Raw genomic sequence first — 18,885 nt, 5'->3', positions numbered from 1 at the left:
CTTACTTTTTTTTTTTTTTTTAGCAAAATTTGACTATAAAAAACTACAGTATATTATGTTTTATCCATCTATTCAAGAGCAATTTTGTATCTAGCTTGTATTACAAAGTCATATGTGAGCAACAGTATATTGAATGGCTAGATAACCTGTGACTTACCGTAGTTAAATAGAAAACTGGGGTTATATAGTGATATGAAAGACTAGTTTATACCTCAACATAAAAAATGTCATAATATTACAGTTTCCTTAAATGCTTCAGAATGGAACAATTATCTCTCAATAAACGTTGATACTGGAATCCTGATAGATAAGTTAATCTGGAGGAAAACTGTTGACAAGAAGTTAGCAATGATGTAAACTTTCATGTAGTACTATCATAATATTAATCCTGTACCCTGCTTGAAGGTACATAATCAAGAATATGATGATAATAAATGATTTATTTCTAATCATGTTTTGTAAAAAAAAAAAAAAGGAAAAAACATCAAATGACTGCTTTATAAATCTTTCTCTAAAACCATATCTCTGGTGGGACAAATGTAAGTTAATGAAAGAAGAGAAGTGTTCCTCATCATATCCATATGGTTAGGCACATAGTGCACAGGAGGAAGTTCACCCAACCATTGTCAGAATTTTTATGGCCTACTGTTGTGAATTTAAGATATTAATTTCTGATGTGCAGTTCTATCAAAATTTTGTGTAACGAGAAGACAAATAATTCAGTAACCCTTGACTGTGTTGTATTCATACATTTCCAGTTTAAACCATGGCTATTGTTTCAAGCCATTCTTTTGTAGGGAGTTATACTTGACAATTTATATTCTTAATTCTCACGCAAGTGGAAGCAATCATGGTTTGCAAGTGAAGTACCTTAACAATAAGTCTACTTGTATATAGAGAATACTAACTTCACATCAACTGCATTAATATCCCATAATGAAAAAACATTTTCCTCTGGCCATTCTATGTAATTATTATTGTATGAGAAACTCCATGGAGTCTGAAGACTCATCACAGGAGATCCAAACTATCCATGCAATCTATCATACCTCTCCTCGAACCCATTAACAGACAAAACACTCACAACTTACTCTGGTAACCCATTATCCATGCAATCTATCATACCTCTCTGCGAACCCATTAACAGACAAAACACTCACAACACTGGCAACCCATTCCAATCATTCACAGCTCCATAAACAAAAAATCTAGTCCTCACACCCCTACTAATCACACCTTTATTCAACTTCCATGGATGATTCTTGTTCTGGCCCTTCTGCAATCCACACACCCTCAATCTATTCTCATAGGGAACATTCTACAGGCCATTCGCAATTATGGCTGCTCACCTCTGAAACTTCTCCACCACTTCCTCATCCCCCCCCAAGAAACCCAGGAGACCAGAGCTAAGCACAATATTCCAGATGTGGACATATTAAGGCATTATAAAAAGGAATAATAATTTCCTTATCTCTGCTTGTTAGTATGTTCTTCAATAGCCAAGCAAAGATATAAGCTACTTTAGCAACCTTAGCAATATGTCCTCTAAACTTTAACTCTCTGTCTACCACCACTCTTAAATCTCTAGCTTCATCTATTTCTGGAGTACAATGTGGTACATAGCTTATAATCTATCATCATCATCATCATCAAATTCCTGCCATGTACCCTCAAGGGGTGTACAGGATATGACAGTACTACATGAAAAAATTACATCATTACTAACTTCCTATCTACAATTTTCCTCCAAATCAGTCTGTTACTTGTCAAGACTCCAACATTATCAGATCTTATATTTCTATCGTCTAAGGCACTTTGTACCGCATCAATCCACCTATATCTTGGTCTTCCTCTGGGTCGTTTTCCTGCCAACCTGGCAGAGAACACTTGTTTTGCTAATCTATTTATAATCTAATAATCTTATAATCTATTTATCCCAAATATTGCATAACTTTACATTTCTCCACACTAAACTGACACCCATTATCTCTTGCCCATACTAACAGCCTATTTATTATTAAATCACTTAAGGAATTGAACAATGTAGATACGAATATAAATTAAATTACACTTTAATAAATATTTCAGATATTTCAGCAACGTCACGTTGCCATCTTCAAAAGGAACTTACAAAAAAAAAAAAAAAGGCACGTGCACATAGGCACTACAACACAGTAACTGAGAATGAAGAGATGAAGCTATTGTTCTCCTAAAAGTCCTGATGGTGCTCTCTAGTGGGCTAAGTAGATGTTCTTGGCTGTTGGGCTGAAGGTTTGCTGATGTAAACTTCACAAATTTGGGGCAGTCGCATACAACCAAATTTGTTGAGGTTTGGAGAGTTTCTTAGGGCTGAGGCTGATTCCATAAATAGTCTTTTCAATTTGTATTTGCTACGGTGTATTACTGTAGCTTTCTTCCACCATATTCTGTGGCATGTATCCAGAGCATGGTCTGCAAGACCAGAATGGCTATACTTGTGAAAACAGATGTAGTTCTTGTGTTCAGAAATTCTGATATTCGCTGTCCTGCCTGTTTGGCCAAAGTAAGACAGTTTACAGCTGCAAGGGACCTGGTATACACCAGATAAGTCTAGGGGAAGTGGTTGGTCTTTAGTGGAGCGGATAAGGGATGCCAATTTTCTGTATGGCCTGTAACAGGAGGTCAGGTCATGTTTTTTTTTAAGATTTTGGTACTTTTTTCCGAGGTGCCTCGGATGTAGGGAATGTGATGGATTTAGAGTAATCCTTGTTGTGGAGGGGAGAGGGGGGGACTGTGGTTTGTAGGTTTTGATATTTTTTGGATTTTTTTGAGGGGGTAGCCATTGGCTGAGAAAGTGTTGAGGATGTGATTTAGTTCAGTGTTTAGGGCCATGTCGTTAGAACAGATTAGTTTAACCCTGTTGTATAGTGTTTTCACCACTCCATATTGTTGTGAGGGGGGGGGTTGTTGGTGAATGTATCTGCCTGTATGAATGTATCTGCAGGTGACACACTAGTCACCTGCCAGCCTGATGGAACCTTGGTTTTCTCAGTTTATAGAAAACCCACCCATACAGGCAGATACATTCACCAACAACCCCCCCCCCTCACAACAATATGGAGTGGTGAAAACACTATACAACAGGGTTAAACTAATCTGTTCTAACGACATGGCCCTAAACACCGAACTCTACCCACCCAAAAAAATCCAAAATATATTAAAACCTACAATTCACAGCCCCCCCCCCCCCCCCCAACAAGGATCTCTAAATCCATCACCGTTCCCTACATCCGAGGCACCTCAGAAAAAATTACCAAAATCTTAAAAAAACATGACCTGACCTCCTGTTACAGGCCATACAGAAAATTGGCATCCCTTATCCGCTCCACTAAAGACCAACCACTTCCCCTAGACCTACCTGGTGTATACCAGGTCCCTTGCAGCTGTAAACTGTCTTACTATGGCCAAACAGGCAGGACAGCGAATATCAGAATTTCTGAACACAAGGACTACATCCGTTTTCACAAATACAGCCATTCTGGTCTTGCAGACCATGCTCTGGATACACACCACAGAATATGGTGGAAGAAAGCTACAGTAATACACCGTAGCAAATACAAATTCAAAGGACTATTTATGGAATCAGCCTCAGCCATAAGAAACTCTCCAAACCTAAACAAATTTGGTTGTATGCGACTGCCCCAAATTTGGGAGGCTTACATCAGCAGACCTTCAGCCCAACGGCCAAGAACACCTACTTAGCCCGCTAGAGGGCACAATCAGGACTTTTAGGAGAAAAATAGCTTCATCTCTTCATTCTCAGTTACTGTGCTGTAGTGCCTACATGCACGTGCCTTTTTTTGTAAGTTCCTTTTGAAGATGGCAACGTGACATTGCCAAAATATCGGAAATATTTATTAAAGTGTAATTTAATTTAGATTCGTATCTACGTTGTTCAATTCCTTAAGTGATTTAATAATGCATAACCAATGTATAAGCCTGTCTACGAGAATTAACAGCCTATTTAAATCATTCTACAAGCTCTCCACATCACCTTGATTAACTATTACTTTACCTAATTTTGCATCATCAGCAAACAACTGAATATTATCTTTCAGGTTATTTTCTATATCATTTATATATAGGTTAAACAGCAGTGGTCACAGCACTGAACCCGTGCGGCACACCACTAGTCACCTGTTTCTGCCTTAATTCTATCCCTCCGTATACCGCTTCTTGATATCTATCCAGCAGCCACCCTCTTATCCATGTAACTAGTGTCACATCCACCCCCCCCATTTGTTCTAATATGCATAACAGAGTTCCATGTGGTATTCTGTCAAATGCCTTTTCAAATTCCAGCAGAATCAGCGTGTAGCCATTTGCTTCATCCAACTCAGCTATTACTCTATTATAAAAAGTTAATAAATTACTAAGGCATGACTGACCCTTCACAAAGTCATGTTGCCCCTCATTCAGTATCATTTTTATCCACCCCTTGAATTCTCTTTTTGACCAATTTTTCTAGTACTTTTACTACCGAATCTGAGATACTGATTGGTCTATAATGCAGTCTCAGAATCTTCTTTATGCAAGAGAATTATTTTGTCCTCTTTCCACTACATTGGAACTCTACCAAAGCTGAGGCAAATTAAAGAGCCTAGTCTGATGCATTGCCAGTTCCTTTGCACATTCTTGCAAAATCCGCACTATATCTAATCCCACAGCTGTATTTACATTGAGATTCTGCAATATCCTAAGAACCTCCAATTCATCCACCTCTGTGCCCATATCAGTGTCTGTCACATATGTTACAGCAATAACCTCACTTGGATGATATAGCCTTGCAAAGTGATCACTCAGTAACTCAACTATTTTATCTGCTTCTGTCACCTCCTTTAATTCATCCACAGAGGTGGATGAATTGAAGGAGGTGACAGAAGCAGAATACTTTCTTAGAATACTTTCTTAGTATACTGCAGAATCTCAATGTAAATAGAGCTATGGGATCAGATGTAATATCAGCTAGGGTTTTGCAAAAATATGCAAGGAAACTGGCAAAGACATCAGCATGCATTAAAGTTAATCTTCTGTAGTCATTCTTCCTCTTATTTGTCATGTAACAAATAAGAGGGATTTCCTTTGGCCTACTTGGCTAGATTCTTCTTGTAATCTGATTTTGCATTCCTTACCATGCTGGTCACCTTTCTTGCATGAGCCTTGTACTGTTCATGAGTTTGCCAGTCACCTTTCTCTTTATATACCTTCCACAGTATTTTCTTCTTCTGAAGCTCATGCTTAATGATATTACTCATCTATTAAACTCCTACCTGAATAACCCTTTTTACTTTGGCTATACAATTTAATATTAGATGCCCATTAACTATCTCCCATGCACTATTAACATCCTTCTCTTGCAGTGTTTTATGCCATGGCACAGATTCAAGCTTCCTTCTAAGCTTGTCATAATCACCTGCCTTGTAGTTCCATATAATTCCCTTCTTGACATAATATTCCTCATGTTTTACAATCTCCCAAATTAAGACTGCAGGTCACTTTCACCAATCAAGGCAATGTGGCCACCTTGTTATGGATAGCTCTTCTGATCCTATGACTAGGTCCAATACTCTCACATTCCTAGTTCCCTCCATCATATGCTATCTCAAGTATCTCTCAATAGATGTATATATTCCATTTCTTTCCTGCCATGTGATCTTTCTTTCTTCCAGTCTATATCTCCTCAGTTGAAGTCCCCATAATAATCACTCAACCTGCACTCATTGTATTAATTTGCTGATGCATGTCTTTCAGATCATCCATGGAACCCCCTGGCCTACAGCAACAACCAACTGTATATTTTTTCTTACTGGCCTTGATCTCACATTAGCTGTTCCAAATGAACAGCCTCCTGCCTGTTCGTTTTGGTTGCAATTCATCTCCTATCATCAGCAGTATCCCCCCCTCCCCCATCCTATCTTCTCTATCTTCCCTGAAAATACTAAATCCTTCACATTTTATCCCTGTAACTACATCATCTGCTGTTATTAGCCAAGTCTCACTAATACCAATAACCTTTGGCAGGGTTACACTAACCAATGCCAAAAACTCCTCCCTTTTGTTCCTGATACTTCTGGCATTAGTATATAGAAACTGAAGCACCCCTTTAGAAACCCAATCACCCTTATTTCCTGAATTGACTACCCTATTCAATATTTTTGCTTGAGAGCCTAGATTCTGCACTTGGTTGTTCTCAAACTCACTTGCCTCATGGGTGCCTTCACACAAACTCATCTGCTTCCACTCTAATTGTTTAAGTTTTCCTGAATTTGCTCTTCATCATGCTCAGTTAACTAATGGTATATTATTAATGGTATATTATAATTGACAAGGCTGGCCTAGTTGGCCAAGTGGTTAGCATATGCTTCCCAACCAACAGGCTGTGAATTTTAATCCAGCTATGGACATGGATGGTTTGTGATTGTCTGTAGGTGGAAGATGAATTTTATTGCTTGGTGTGAGACCATCAGCAAGCATATTGGAGACCTGAAGTGGTTTGAAAATCAACTTCAGGTCTCCAATTTTAAAATTTTTTGAAAATGTTATGCTTGGTCTCTAGAGTTTCCACAGTTTTTCTCACAGTAAGAATTGCCTTCATAATATTCTATTTCTATTTTCTTCCTATTTATACATTCACTTACCTGTATCAGTGCTCCATGCAAGAATTCTGCCATCTTCTGTTCCTGAAAACACCAGACTTCCACAAGGTGATAAACATCCTTGTAAACGGTACTGGAAATTTAGTCCTCCTCTATACTGCTGCATTATTATCTCTCTAAAGCAAAAAATAAATTTTTAATAAGTCACTTGATTTGTCTTAACAGGATATAAAAAAGTTAATTCAGATTTATATATAAATACTGTAACACAATGAGATCACAGAAACACAGTGCAATTTACTATACAGTAAATGTTTACTGCATTTTTTTCTTAACACTTAATTAAAAGAGGTCAATTCACCACTGAAAATACAATTATTTAATATTGGTTTACATGAAAGCTTAGCTCCAATAATACAAAAGTTACGGGTCAAAACTAAATAACTGGGAGAAGACATCCACATAGCCTTTTAAGGAATATGGTTTTTTAAGTACTATGGCCCCACCAGGGCCATAGCACTTAAATTCAGTATTAAAGTTGTTATGGATTTAGGATCCTGGATTTTCTAGAGTCCTGTTTATAGTTGTTCTTAGACATAAAGGATTCGTGGGACGAATATATGCCTTCCATATGTATGGGATTTTTAGACCATCATTATTATTTAGATTGGGGTGGTTGATAATGATCTCGCAAGCTTCCTTAAATTTGCGTTCATACCATGTTTTGGTGTGATGTAGACAACTAGTGCTTTTCCAGTCAATTCTATGTAAGGTGTTCAGAACATGATCAGAAAGGCCAGCTTCACCGTAATTATTATATTTGATGTGTCGTTTATGTTCTTATTGGAATTGTGCATCCTGTTTCTCCTGTGTGGTATGTTGCAGGTGCAGTAAATACGGTACACTCCAAGGTGGGCCAGCAGAGGGAGAGGGTCTTTGGATGAGTTGAGTAAGCTTTTTAATTTTGCAGGAGGTTTAAAGGTGGCTTTGAGGTTGTATTTTTGTAGTACTCTGTTTATTTTGTCTGATGTCCCTTTAATGTAGGGAATGGTTATAGTTTTACTGTAGTCTGGTTTGTCTTTGTTTTTTATTGAGGTCTTGTAGAGAATTTTGTTAGTAGTGTTTTAGCTGTATCCATTTATTTGAAAAGTATTACTGATCATTTTAAATTCGTTTTTCTGTGCCTGTTCACTGGAGCAGATCTTCAGAGCCCTGTTTTTTAGGGTATTGATGACACCTAGTTTTTGTGTTGGGTGGTGGTAGAAGTTTATGTGTATATCTTGGCCAGTATGTATTGGTTTCCGGTAAACAGTGAAGGAAAGATTGCCCGAGGGAAGACCACATCCTCCAAAAGAAGAAAGAAAATCTAATTTCCAAATTCCAAAGACTAAAAGATCGAAAGAACCAGCCACCATATTCAAATTTTTCCACAATGAACAATACAACCAACCAGAAGCAAGAAACAAGAGGAGCCACCAATCACCGACAGGTAACAATAATATAGTTAACCTATCCGACCACGCTTTAAACAAAGATGAAATCTCGATACTTAACAAATGTTAAAATTATGCCATAGCACCCAAATCAATAAACAAACTTGAATTTATTTGTATATTGAAAGAGGCCTAAGATTCAATCCAAATAACATAGCAGAAAAAATACGTTTAGAAACTGCTAGCATTTTAAATCATAACAAAACAATAACAAGCAACCTAACTCAACACGGAATAACAGCGATAAAATCACTAAAGTCAAATCTGAACATCTTAATAACCTGAGCAGATAAAGGAAGTGCCACAGTTATCTTAAACCGAACCACTTATGTGGAAAAAATGAATCTGCTGGTCTCGGACAATAACACATACAAATTAGTTAACTATAACCCTACTAATAGAATCAAAAAGAAAACAGAGAATCTACTTAAGTCAATTACCACATGGCCCGAAGATACGGTCAAAAACTATTTCCACACTATGTTCGTTCCCCGAGAATTTTCAGGCTACCGAAAATTCACAAAGAAAATACACCGTTAAGGCCTATAGTCGAAGGGATAGATAGCCTGACTTATCACTTAGCCAAAAAAATTAGCGGCAACACTCAAGGAGTTGGTAGGTCATTCCCCCTCCTATGTCAAAAAAACACACAACACTTCATAAACATCATCAAAGACATTACATTAGAAAAAGATGATCTATTAGTCAATTTTGATGTCTCTGCCTTCTTTACGAATGTCCCAATCAATGACACAATTCTTCTTTTACAGAACAAATTTCCTCCAGATATCACGGCACTCTTTGCACATGTATTACATTCTGGTTATTTTGTATGGTAAAACACTTTCTACCTACAAAAAGAAGGCACAGCCATGGGCTCGCCATTATCCCCCCCAATTGCTAACTTTTATATGGAACATTTTGAACAACTTGCTCTAGGTTCCTCCCATTTAAAACCCAAAGTTTGTCTCAGATACGTTGACGATGTTTTCGCGATTTGGTCTCATGACCGCCAGACACTTTCCTTAGCCACCTAAACTAGCAACACAAACGTATACAGTTCACAATTGAGAATGAAAAACATAACACACTGCCGTTTCTAGATACGCTTGTCACACATCTTCCCTTGGAAAATCTTTCCTTCACTGTTTACCGGAAACCAACACATACTGGTTATATAATGTAATGTCAAATCTATCAAAGTCTTGCAAGATGACTTAGATAGATTGGAGTTCTGGACTAAGGAGAATGGATGTCAATTTAATGTGACAAAATGTAAGGTTATGCATTTCGGAGTGAAAAGATTAGCAGCAGTATACCACATTGGTGGAACTGTACTCCAAGAGATTGATGAGGCCAGGGACTTGGGAGTGTTGGTGGATAGGGAGATGAAGTTTAGGGGGCACATTGCGAAAGTAGCTAAATCAGCTCATCAACTCACTTGGTTGTTGAAAAATACCTTGACGAGCAGAGAAAAACAAGTTATTGTATCTCTGTACCGAGCCCTGATAAGACCTCATCTCGACTACTGTGCCCAGATTTGGTCACCTCGGTTCCTTCTTGATGGGAAGGAGGTTGAGAGGATCCAGAGGCGAGTGACTAAGATGATAGCAGGTCTATGGAATGAACCATATGAGAACAGGTTGAAGATTTGTGGGTTGCAGAAACTAGTTGATAGGCAGAAAAGGGGAGACATGATTGAGACATTCAAATTGCTAAAAGGATTCTATAGGATTAATTCAGATGATATTTTTGAGATCAGGACTGGTGGTGGGAGAACTAGGGGACACCCATGGAAGCTGGGCAAGAGTGTGGTTAGCAGGGGTGTTAGAGCTGGGTTCTTTACTTTTAGAGTGGTAAATGAGTGGAATAAGCTGCCAGAGTCTGTTGCGGGTGCTATGACAGTGAGCGAGTTCAAGGCAAGGTATAATAGATACTGTGAGAATGTTGAACAACTGCGTGAACATGATGTTTAGGGCCTCCCTCGATAAGTCTAAGGACTCCTGGAGTAGCCCGTGGTAATAATAATAATAATAATAATAGTTTATATATACACATAAACTACCACCACCCAACACAAACACTAGGTGTCATCAATACCCTAAAAAACAGGGCTCTGAAGATCTGCTCCAGTGAACAGGCACTGAAAAAAGAATTTAAAATGATCAGTAATACTTTTCAAAAAAAATGGATACAGCCAAAACACTATTAACAAAATTCTCTACAAGACCTCAATAAAAAAACAAAGACAAACCAGACTACAGTAAAACTATAACCATTCCCTACATTAAAGGGACATCAGACAAAATAAACAGAGTACTACAAAAATACAACCTCAAAGTCACCTTTAAACCTCCTGCAAAATTAAAAAGCTTACTCAACTCATCCAAAGACCCTCTCCCTCTGCTGGCCCACCTTGGAGTATACCGTATTTACTGCACCTGCAACATACCACAAGGAGAAACAGGATGCACAAGTCCGATCAGACAAAAAGAACATAAACGATACATCAAATATAATAATTATGGTGAAGCTGGCCTTTCTGATCATGCTCTGAACACCTTACATAGAATTGACTGGAAAAGCACTAGTTGTCTACATCACACCAAAACATGGTATGAATGCAAATTTAAGGAAGCTTGTGAGATCATTATCAATCACCCCAATCTAAATAATAATGATGGTCCAAAAATACCATACGTATGGAAGGCATATATTCGTCCCACGAATCCTTCCTTTTAGCAAAACAAGTGTTCTCTGCCAGGTTGGCAGAAAAACGACCTAGAGGAAGACCAAGATATAGGTGGATTGATACTGTACAAAGTGCTTTAGATGATAGAAATATAAGATCTGATAATGTTGGAGTCTTGACAAGTAACAGACTGATTTGGAGGAAAATTGTAGATAGGAAATTAATAATGATGTAATTTTTTCATGTAGTACTATCATATCCTGTACACCCCTTGAGGGTACATGGAGGGAATTTGATGATGATGATGATGATGATGAATCCTTCCTCTCTGAGAACAACTATAAGCAGGACTCTAGAAAATCCAGGATCCTAAATCCATAATAACAACTTTAATACTGAAAAATAGGACATCACTGTTAAGGGAGAAAAAAAAAAAAAAATTCATAAGAAAGTTTATTCATGTTGTAATTTATAAATATATATATATTTTTTTAAATCAAAAATAATTTTAATAATAGAAATAGGACATCACTGTTACTGGAAGGAATATCATCTGTAAGCAAGAATATTTATTCATGTAATCAAAAATTAAATTAGCTTGATGTAATTTTTTTTTTTTTTTTTTTCACTAGAGGTCATGCCAGTGAGTAGCATGTGATCAAATCATTGTTTCTCTAGCTTACGGTTTGAAATGTAACGCAGCTTGTCTTGTATATTTATGTATGCTCCAGATGATGATCTTGATATGAAGATCGAAATGTCGGAATAATAAAAAGAGTTATTCTAATATTCTAACACTGTTGTAGAATCCATAATTTTAAAAAATGAATTTCAGATACTTAGGCACAATTTTTAATGAAGATGGTAAATTAAATATGGAAACAGCAGGCAAAGTTGATAAGATAGGAAGTTAACTGAATAAATTTATATGGAATAAGAGAGAAATTAGTCAAAACACTAAACTAACTGTATATACAGATAGTGTTCAAACCATGTTGAAAGTTTATTTTTCACTAGGAGTGATGTTGGCTTGGTCCACCTTTGCAACAAGTTTCCCAGTGTTGTACTACCTTACCCCAGTAAGGTAGTACAACACCATATTCAGTCCTGAAGATATTTTCAGGCACAAACTTTGTTTTCTCACACTTGGATAAAGGATTAAACTAAATTTATTATAGTGTTCAAACCAATTTTAACTTACAGATCTAAGACCTGGGTTATAAATAACATTTAATCAAAGACTAGAGACCATGTATATGAGAGTTCTGAGGAAGATTAGGAGCATAAACAGATGGCATCAATAGCAGTTTGATATTAAAAAATGAGGATATTAGGAAAGAACTTGACATTTTAGCTAAGCTAATCTCAGGTGGTATGGCCACTTAAACAGAATGGAAGAAGAAAGGTTAGCAAAACAAGTGTTCTTTGACAGAATGGCAGGAAAAAGACCAGGATCTAATTGGACTGAAACAGTAAAAAAAAAGTGCCTTAGAAGACAGAAATATAAGATCTGCTAATATCAGAGACTTTTGCAGATAACAGATTAATTTTGAGTAAAATTGTCGACAGGAAGTAGGTAATGATGTAACTTTTTTCAAAGGACAGTAGAAGTGCAGTAAGAGCAAAAATAAGGCCAAAAAAAAATCCCCCTGGAGTTTTTTCATTAAGTAAAAAGAAGAATGATTATAGGAAGATGATATTAATGAATGAAAGTGGAAGATTGGTAACTGCTGCTTAGGACATAGCTGAGGTATTCAGTAAGCAGTTAATCATGGTGTTTCATCCTCAGTGTAAAATCAGAAGCTCAAGTGTACAAATAGTTGTTGGAAGTTTTTCCACTTGGTTATACTATAAATTAAGGATACCAAAAAATTATATACTTGGTTTAATCCTTTATCCAAGTGTAAGCAAACAGAGTTTGAGCCTGAAATATAATCAGGACAGAGCAACTCATATATAGAGGCTAATGACTTCACATCACTTGCCTTAGTATCCCATAATGCAAAACACACATCCTTACGGGTATGCATAATTCTATGCATTATGAGAAGGGTCACTACCCAGACCAGTTTCGACCTTTACTGAGGTCTCATTAGTGGGAACCAGACTCAGAGGCAATACTAAGGTTGAAGTAATTCAACCTTAAGATTAAACCAAGTATAGAATTTCTTGGCATCTTTAATTTATAGTATAACCAAGTGGAAAAAATTCCAACAACTATTTCTAATCCAGAGTATTTTAATAATAAGGTGAGACACCTTTTGGCTACTCGTATATAAAAATATGACTTCTGCATTACTTCACCCTTAAAGTCAAAAGCCTTTGGGCTCTTTATTTTAGTAATTAATTTATTGAACTTACTAATATTTTGTTGATTTTCTACTCAATTTTTAGAATCAGCATATGATATGAAGCACTCCTCCAACTTCAATAAGTATGGCTGTATTAGTTTCCCAAAGATCTGAGTGACAGTAATTCTGTCACTCAGATCAATTAACTTTATTTTTTTCTGGTCCATAGAAGCACCATACTAGAAAATTAGTTCTGTTTCAATTACAATTTGAATTGTTTCTCATGATCTACAACCCCTGGCAAAAAGTATCTGATCAATGTTGTTATCACTACAATGACTGCAATATACACCATATATTTCTCAAAAAGTTTTAGCATGCAAGAAATGAAATAGCTCACTTGAAAGTATAAAAAGGAAAGAAAATTTTATGCATGATTCAATGATTTATACGTTAACTTAAAGAAAATAAGTCAGAAAAAGTATCTGATCAAGCTGACAGTTGGGAAAAAGTAAGCAATCACTAAGGAAACAAACATGCAATCATTCCCCAATATGCAAATCTACAATTGTCTTCAGATGTAAAGCATAGAGAAAACATTTATAAGGAGCAGAATCATGGTTGCAAAATCTGAATTCTATCTACAGTGTTAAAGGATGGCTCCTGTGAAAGAACTTTTGAGTGATTTAAAAAACAGAATGATTGAATATCTGAAAGATGGAATGTCTCAAAGACAAGTAGCTAGATTACTAAAATGGGCTCAAAGTAATGAATGTGACATTTGGAAAAAATATCATTCAACTAATAGTGTAAAAACATGCCTCAAAGTGGATGTCCACATGCTTCCTCACACAGACAGAACAGAAAACTGGCTGAACTTATGAAAATCATGTGGCACTCAACATCCAAACAACTTAATGCTGCATAGTCGAACAACAGAGTGAAGGTGAGTGACAGCACAGTACGAAATCAGCTGAATGGTCAAGCATTTCACTTTTGCAAAGCTAAAACAAAAACGTTTTTGACAAAGCAACACAAAAAAAGCACATTTCTAATGGTGTAAAGGTTATGTAAATTGGGAATTTGATGACTGTAAAAAAATTCATTTTTAGTGATGAATCTCAAATTTGCCTTGGAACTGGTACCATTGTATGGAGTAGAGTTAGTAAAAGGTTTTTTTTCTAAATTTTCATCCTCATTTACTGTTTGGGGTTTCATGACATCACAAGGTGTTGAAAAAGTATGTACTGTGTTACGTACAGTGAACTCTGAAGTCTCCAAAGAAATTTTTAAGCATTTTTTGTTTTCTGGTATCGAAGAATGGTTCCAGGATTCTAACGACTTCATTTTTCAAGATGACAATGCATGTTGTCACTGCAGCAGATGAATCAAGACCTACCTGTGAAACAATGGAAACACTCCAATTAAAACTGACTTGGCCTTCAAATAGCCCGGACCTTAATCTGATCGAAAATGTTTGGAATATTTAGAGTGAAAAATTGACATCAATAGGCCCACAAATGTCATCAAATTACATCAAGTAATCACGGAAAGCTGGATGAAATTCTGCCAACTGACTGTCAAAAGCTTTTGAGTCCATGCCAAAAAGGATGTGTTAAATTGTGAATGAAGATATTTGAGAATTATAATACTTCATTCACATTTAACATAATCTGACATAACTTAAGCAACACTTGTAAATATTATTTGATGTTAATCTCTTTCTCGTAAATTATTATTCATACAATTACTTTGAGTTTGTTTATTATTATTTAATTATTTAATCTAGAATATGTATTAGTACTGAAAGGACTCTGTATTAAAATGTCATTCAATTTATTTTATTTATTCCTGTGTTAATTTTGAAAGAAGCTGTGCATATATATTATAAGAATTTGTATTTATCATATTTAAATGTATTTTATATGAATTACGGATTATTTCTTTATTTGTTATTTCTAAAAGAGAATGTAAATATGTAGAATTCTGCTGATATGATTTTATGTAATTTTTCTGATTGAATTTGATTGGTTAGTAAAGGAGAAATGGAGTTGCTTTTAGTTAGCGCGTGTTTAGAATGTGAATGGCTATGATATGGAAAGAAGCCTGTAGATGTAAGCTGAACTGGCTAGAACCGGATTTTGTCGGGAAGAATAAATGCAGTTAATTGGAAAACAAAACTAAACAAGGGGAGAAAACTTAGGGACAGCGAAGAGACTGGACGTGTGTAACAAAAAACGAATGGAGACATGCGGAAAAATCGACAAGGAAAGGACCAGGAATAAATAGACATTAAAAACTACCTCTATGAAATTCTGATATTACGATAGATTCCTAATGATTAGAGGAAGAAAGCTGCAGAGCTGAAGTCAATACATAGTGGAAGATAAGGAATTAGTACATGACGTAAATCTAATGTGTCAAGACTTATGTAGCTCTGTGTTTAATATTTCAGTTAACATAGTGAAGATTTCTTTGAATTGTGTTTCCTCACGGTAATTAGTTAACAGGAATTTTGAAATTGTGCCTAAGTGAATTCAATGTGCAGAAGTTGTAACCCGGTAAGACTTATCCTTTTTACATCCAGTGTGAAGCAAATGAAAGTTAATTCTGCCTAATATACCTATACCCTAGCTGAGGTGTTTAACTATAAATAATCGAAAGAATGAAGCACTAAAGTGTTTCCCCCTTGAATTAATAACTGCCTTGTGATTCAATTAAGTGTTTATAGACTAGAAATGAATTAGAGAACCGTAACTATAAAAATATTTATTGGAATTCTGGAATTTTGAATTGTGAGAACTATTTTCTATTAATTGGCAGAATATAGAGAACTGAGAGTTGAAAGTTTGACACCTAATGCATTGTATCTATTCTAAGCACTAGAACTAAATCGATGTGTAGATGTTATGATTTGTCTCATAGAATAGAGACTAGTTGTGATAGAAGTGCTTATGTCTTGAATAATAAGTTCTAAGATTTGTAGCCTTAATTTTAAGACCTAACTGAATAACTACCTGTATCTCAGAGATATTTTGGATTTGTTCAATTGCATTATCTTGTTTAGAAATTTATACTTAGATGTACATGTTATATAACCCTGCATTAAATGTTTTGTTTATTGAATTCAATTTGATGTTTGCCTGATTTTCTTTCATCTTCACCGCTCATTAAAATTTATCGAACCTAGCGAAAGCCTTAAATGATAATATTAACCTCGGCCTGTAGAAGAGTGAGATTGCAAATGTTAGTTGATGATTGATTCCTCTATATTATATAGACTAATCTGAATATAAGGTGGCACAGGATAATATAAATTTCTTTATATTCGGATCAGTATCAATCAACATCTGACAAATAAAAAACGGAATTTAAAGAAGTAAGGATAAGTTCAACTAACCAACATATATGGATCTGTCAGCTAGATAAGACCAACACAACAGATGAAAGCCATCATTCGGGCTAAAGGAAGAATAACAAAATACTGAGTTCAGTGATCGGATATATATTTCCTGATCAAAGAATGATCTCACACTTTTTACTTCAGTGTTTGATTTCCTAATTTCTGGTTAAAACTATAAAATATTTTTTGTAATAAATTTTATTTTATTTTATTAACAAAATTTTATTTTGTTAATCATATTTATATTCATAACTGTTCAAATTGAACAAAATTTATGTATTGAGGAAAAATAAATCCTAATATATATACAATGTTGGTGTTACAGTTGATCGGATACTTTTTGCCAGTGCATTTAATTTTGGTGCCTGTGTGCATGTCACAGTTATAATTTGTGCTCTGAAGATGCTGGGTAGAAAATATGAATAAGTTCAATAAATATATATTTTTTCCCCTCTATTAGTGTTGTTTATACCATGAATTTATGAATTAGGTTTGCTGTTTTTGCAATATTCCCTCAAAATTTCAACTCTATGTCCACAGTCGCCCCCCAAACCCTGGTCCCATTTTCTGAAATTCAGTTGCATCAATATAGTACACAGCTGGTGATTTCTTCTTCCAAAAGTACATCACATTTCACTTGACCACATTAAAATGGCAACCTTTACCCAACTCTAGCTTCTATACATCTTGTAGGATCTCTACATCATCTTCATTAACTTTAACTCTTCCCAGCTTTGCATCATCAGCAAACAAATGAATATTTCCCCTCAAATAATTTCTTATAACCACTAATGTACAAATTAAAAAGCAGAGGACCAAGTACCAATAATGACTAGTCACAAACCTTCTGGACTTGTATATTCCATAAATCACTCTTTGGTATCTGAACATCAGCCACCTTCTAATCAAAATCACCAGCTTCTTGTCCAACCCCATTTGCTTCAATTTATGAAACCGAGTTCCATGTGCAATTCTGCCAAATGCCTTTGCAAAGTCCAGCAATATCACCGACTAGCCATTTCTTTTATACATCTCAATTGTCACTTTATTACAAAAGTAAGCAAATTATTAACGCAAAACCATGTTTCCCCTATAAACCATCATATTCCTTCTTCTCCACTTTTGCTCTTTCCTCTATTTTTTCTTCCTCACATATCCCTCTTTTTTGCTTGTGTGTCAGGCTGTTATATTTTGAGGAGAGCTTGATTTGCTCCATCTATTTTATTCCCCACCTATATTCAACCTATATATTAAAGTCAGTTGTAGAGTATAATATAATGATATATTTTATTTTAGTTGGTTAGAATATTTCCGTTTCATATCCATGAAGGTGTATTAACTTCAAGGATCAGCATGTGTTTATCTGATAAGATAAAGCTCAATTATTAAAAAAATTTTTTTTTTTACAATAAACTGTATATTACTGTAAACATATAAATATATACAACCAGATACAATTTTCTATATTAAATAATTCACTTGATCTCTCTCTAAAAAGATTTTTTTAAAAGTAGTAAATGAATTTCTAACTTCTTAATACATACAAAAAATAATTAAATGACCATTTTAAGAATTGCACTGTATGAACTCAATAAAATATATATCTTTCACTCTCTAACTCACAGTTAAATACAGTTCTGAAATATAACATCAAATACTTGATAAAACAAATTGAACAAAAACATTCAACTGAAAGTTCAGCAGTTTCACTTGATCATATGAAACTTCCTTTCCAGCACTTATTTCACTGTTTTCGTTCATTCATTCATTCAATCACTCTGCCTTATCTCTCAAATTCATTAGAACACAAAATTAAAAGGAATCACTTAACTAATATGCCTGTATCTCCTATTAACTAATATCTCCTTTCAGTAAGCAAGTTTCCTTAATGCATCTTTTTCATCATTTTCTGAAGTAAGCATAAAGAATAATCGTTCAGACAAATAGGAATACATTTAATTGAGCAGTTCCAAATACACTTCCAATCAAAGAAACATTTCAGCAAATTCCATATTGCTCCTTGGAATATATATCACTTGCGTTTCGTTATGCAGAAAATATTCTCACTAAACTATGAAAGCTTGATTGATACCTTATACTGTCCTCCAATCGTTAACTTCCCAGTTGCTCTTTGAAGAATAGTTAAAGATGCATAAAAAAACTTTTCCAAGATTATAGAGATTAAGTTTAGGGCCATATATCTTGACTGCTGCATGCATGCAGGTCTGGTCACCTGGTTTCTTGGGCATGAGGAGGAGTTGGAGAGGATCCAGAGGTAAGTGACCAAGATGGTACTAGTTACATGGAATGAAACTTACAAGGACAGGATGAAGATTTGTAACTTATATAAATTGGTTGACAGGTGGAAAAG

General features: G+C 35.4%; 1 protein-coding gene across 8 annotated transcripts in view; it reads right to left on the bottom strand.

Moving 5' to 3' along the window:
* Positions 1-18,885, bottom strand: part of LOC150107493 (jouberin-like) — a 422,644-nt gene that overhangs the window by 84,174 nt on the left and 319,585 nt on the right. For all 8 annotated transcript variants that reach the window (XM_090391911.1, XM_090391912.1, XM_090391908.1 and 5 more), the window contains one exon: positions 6,678-6,811. In XM_090391911.1, coding sequence (XP_090248037.1) covers positions 6,678-6,811 — 134 coding nt within the window. The remainder of the gene's footprint in view (positions 1-6,677; positions 6,812-18,885) is intronic.

Source organism: Typopeltis vanoorti, chromosome 4 (genome assembly GCF_054136105.1).
Source record: "Typopeltis vanoorti isolate ZY-2024b chromosome 4, IOZ_Tvanoo_1.0, whole genome shotgun sequence".
In the NCBI taxonomy this organism is placed as follows: domain Eukaryota; kingdom Metazoa; phylum Arthropoda; class Arachnida; order Uropygi; family Thelyphonidae; genus Typopeltis; species Typopeltis vanoorti.
This window is presented reverse-complemented; position numbering and strand designations above follow the sequence as displayed.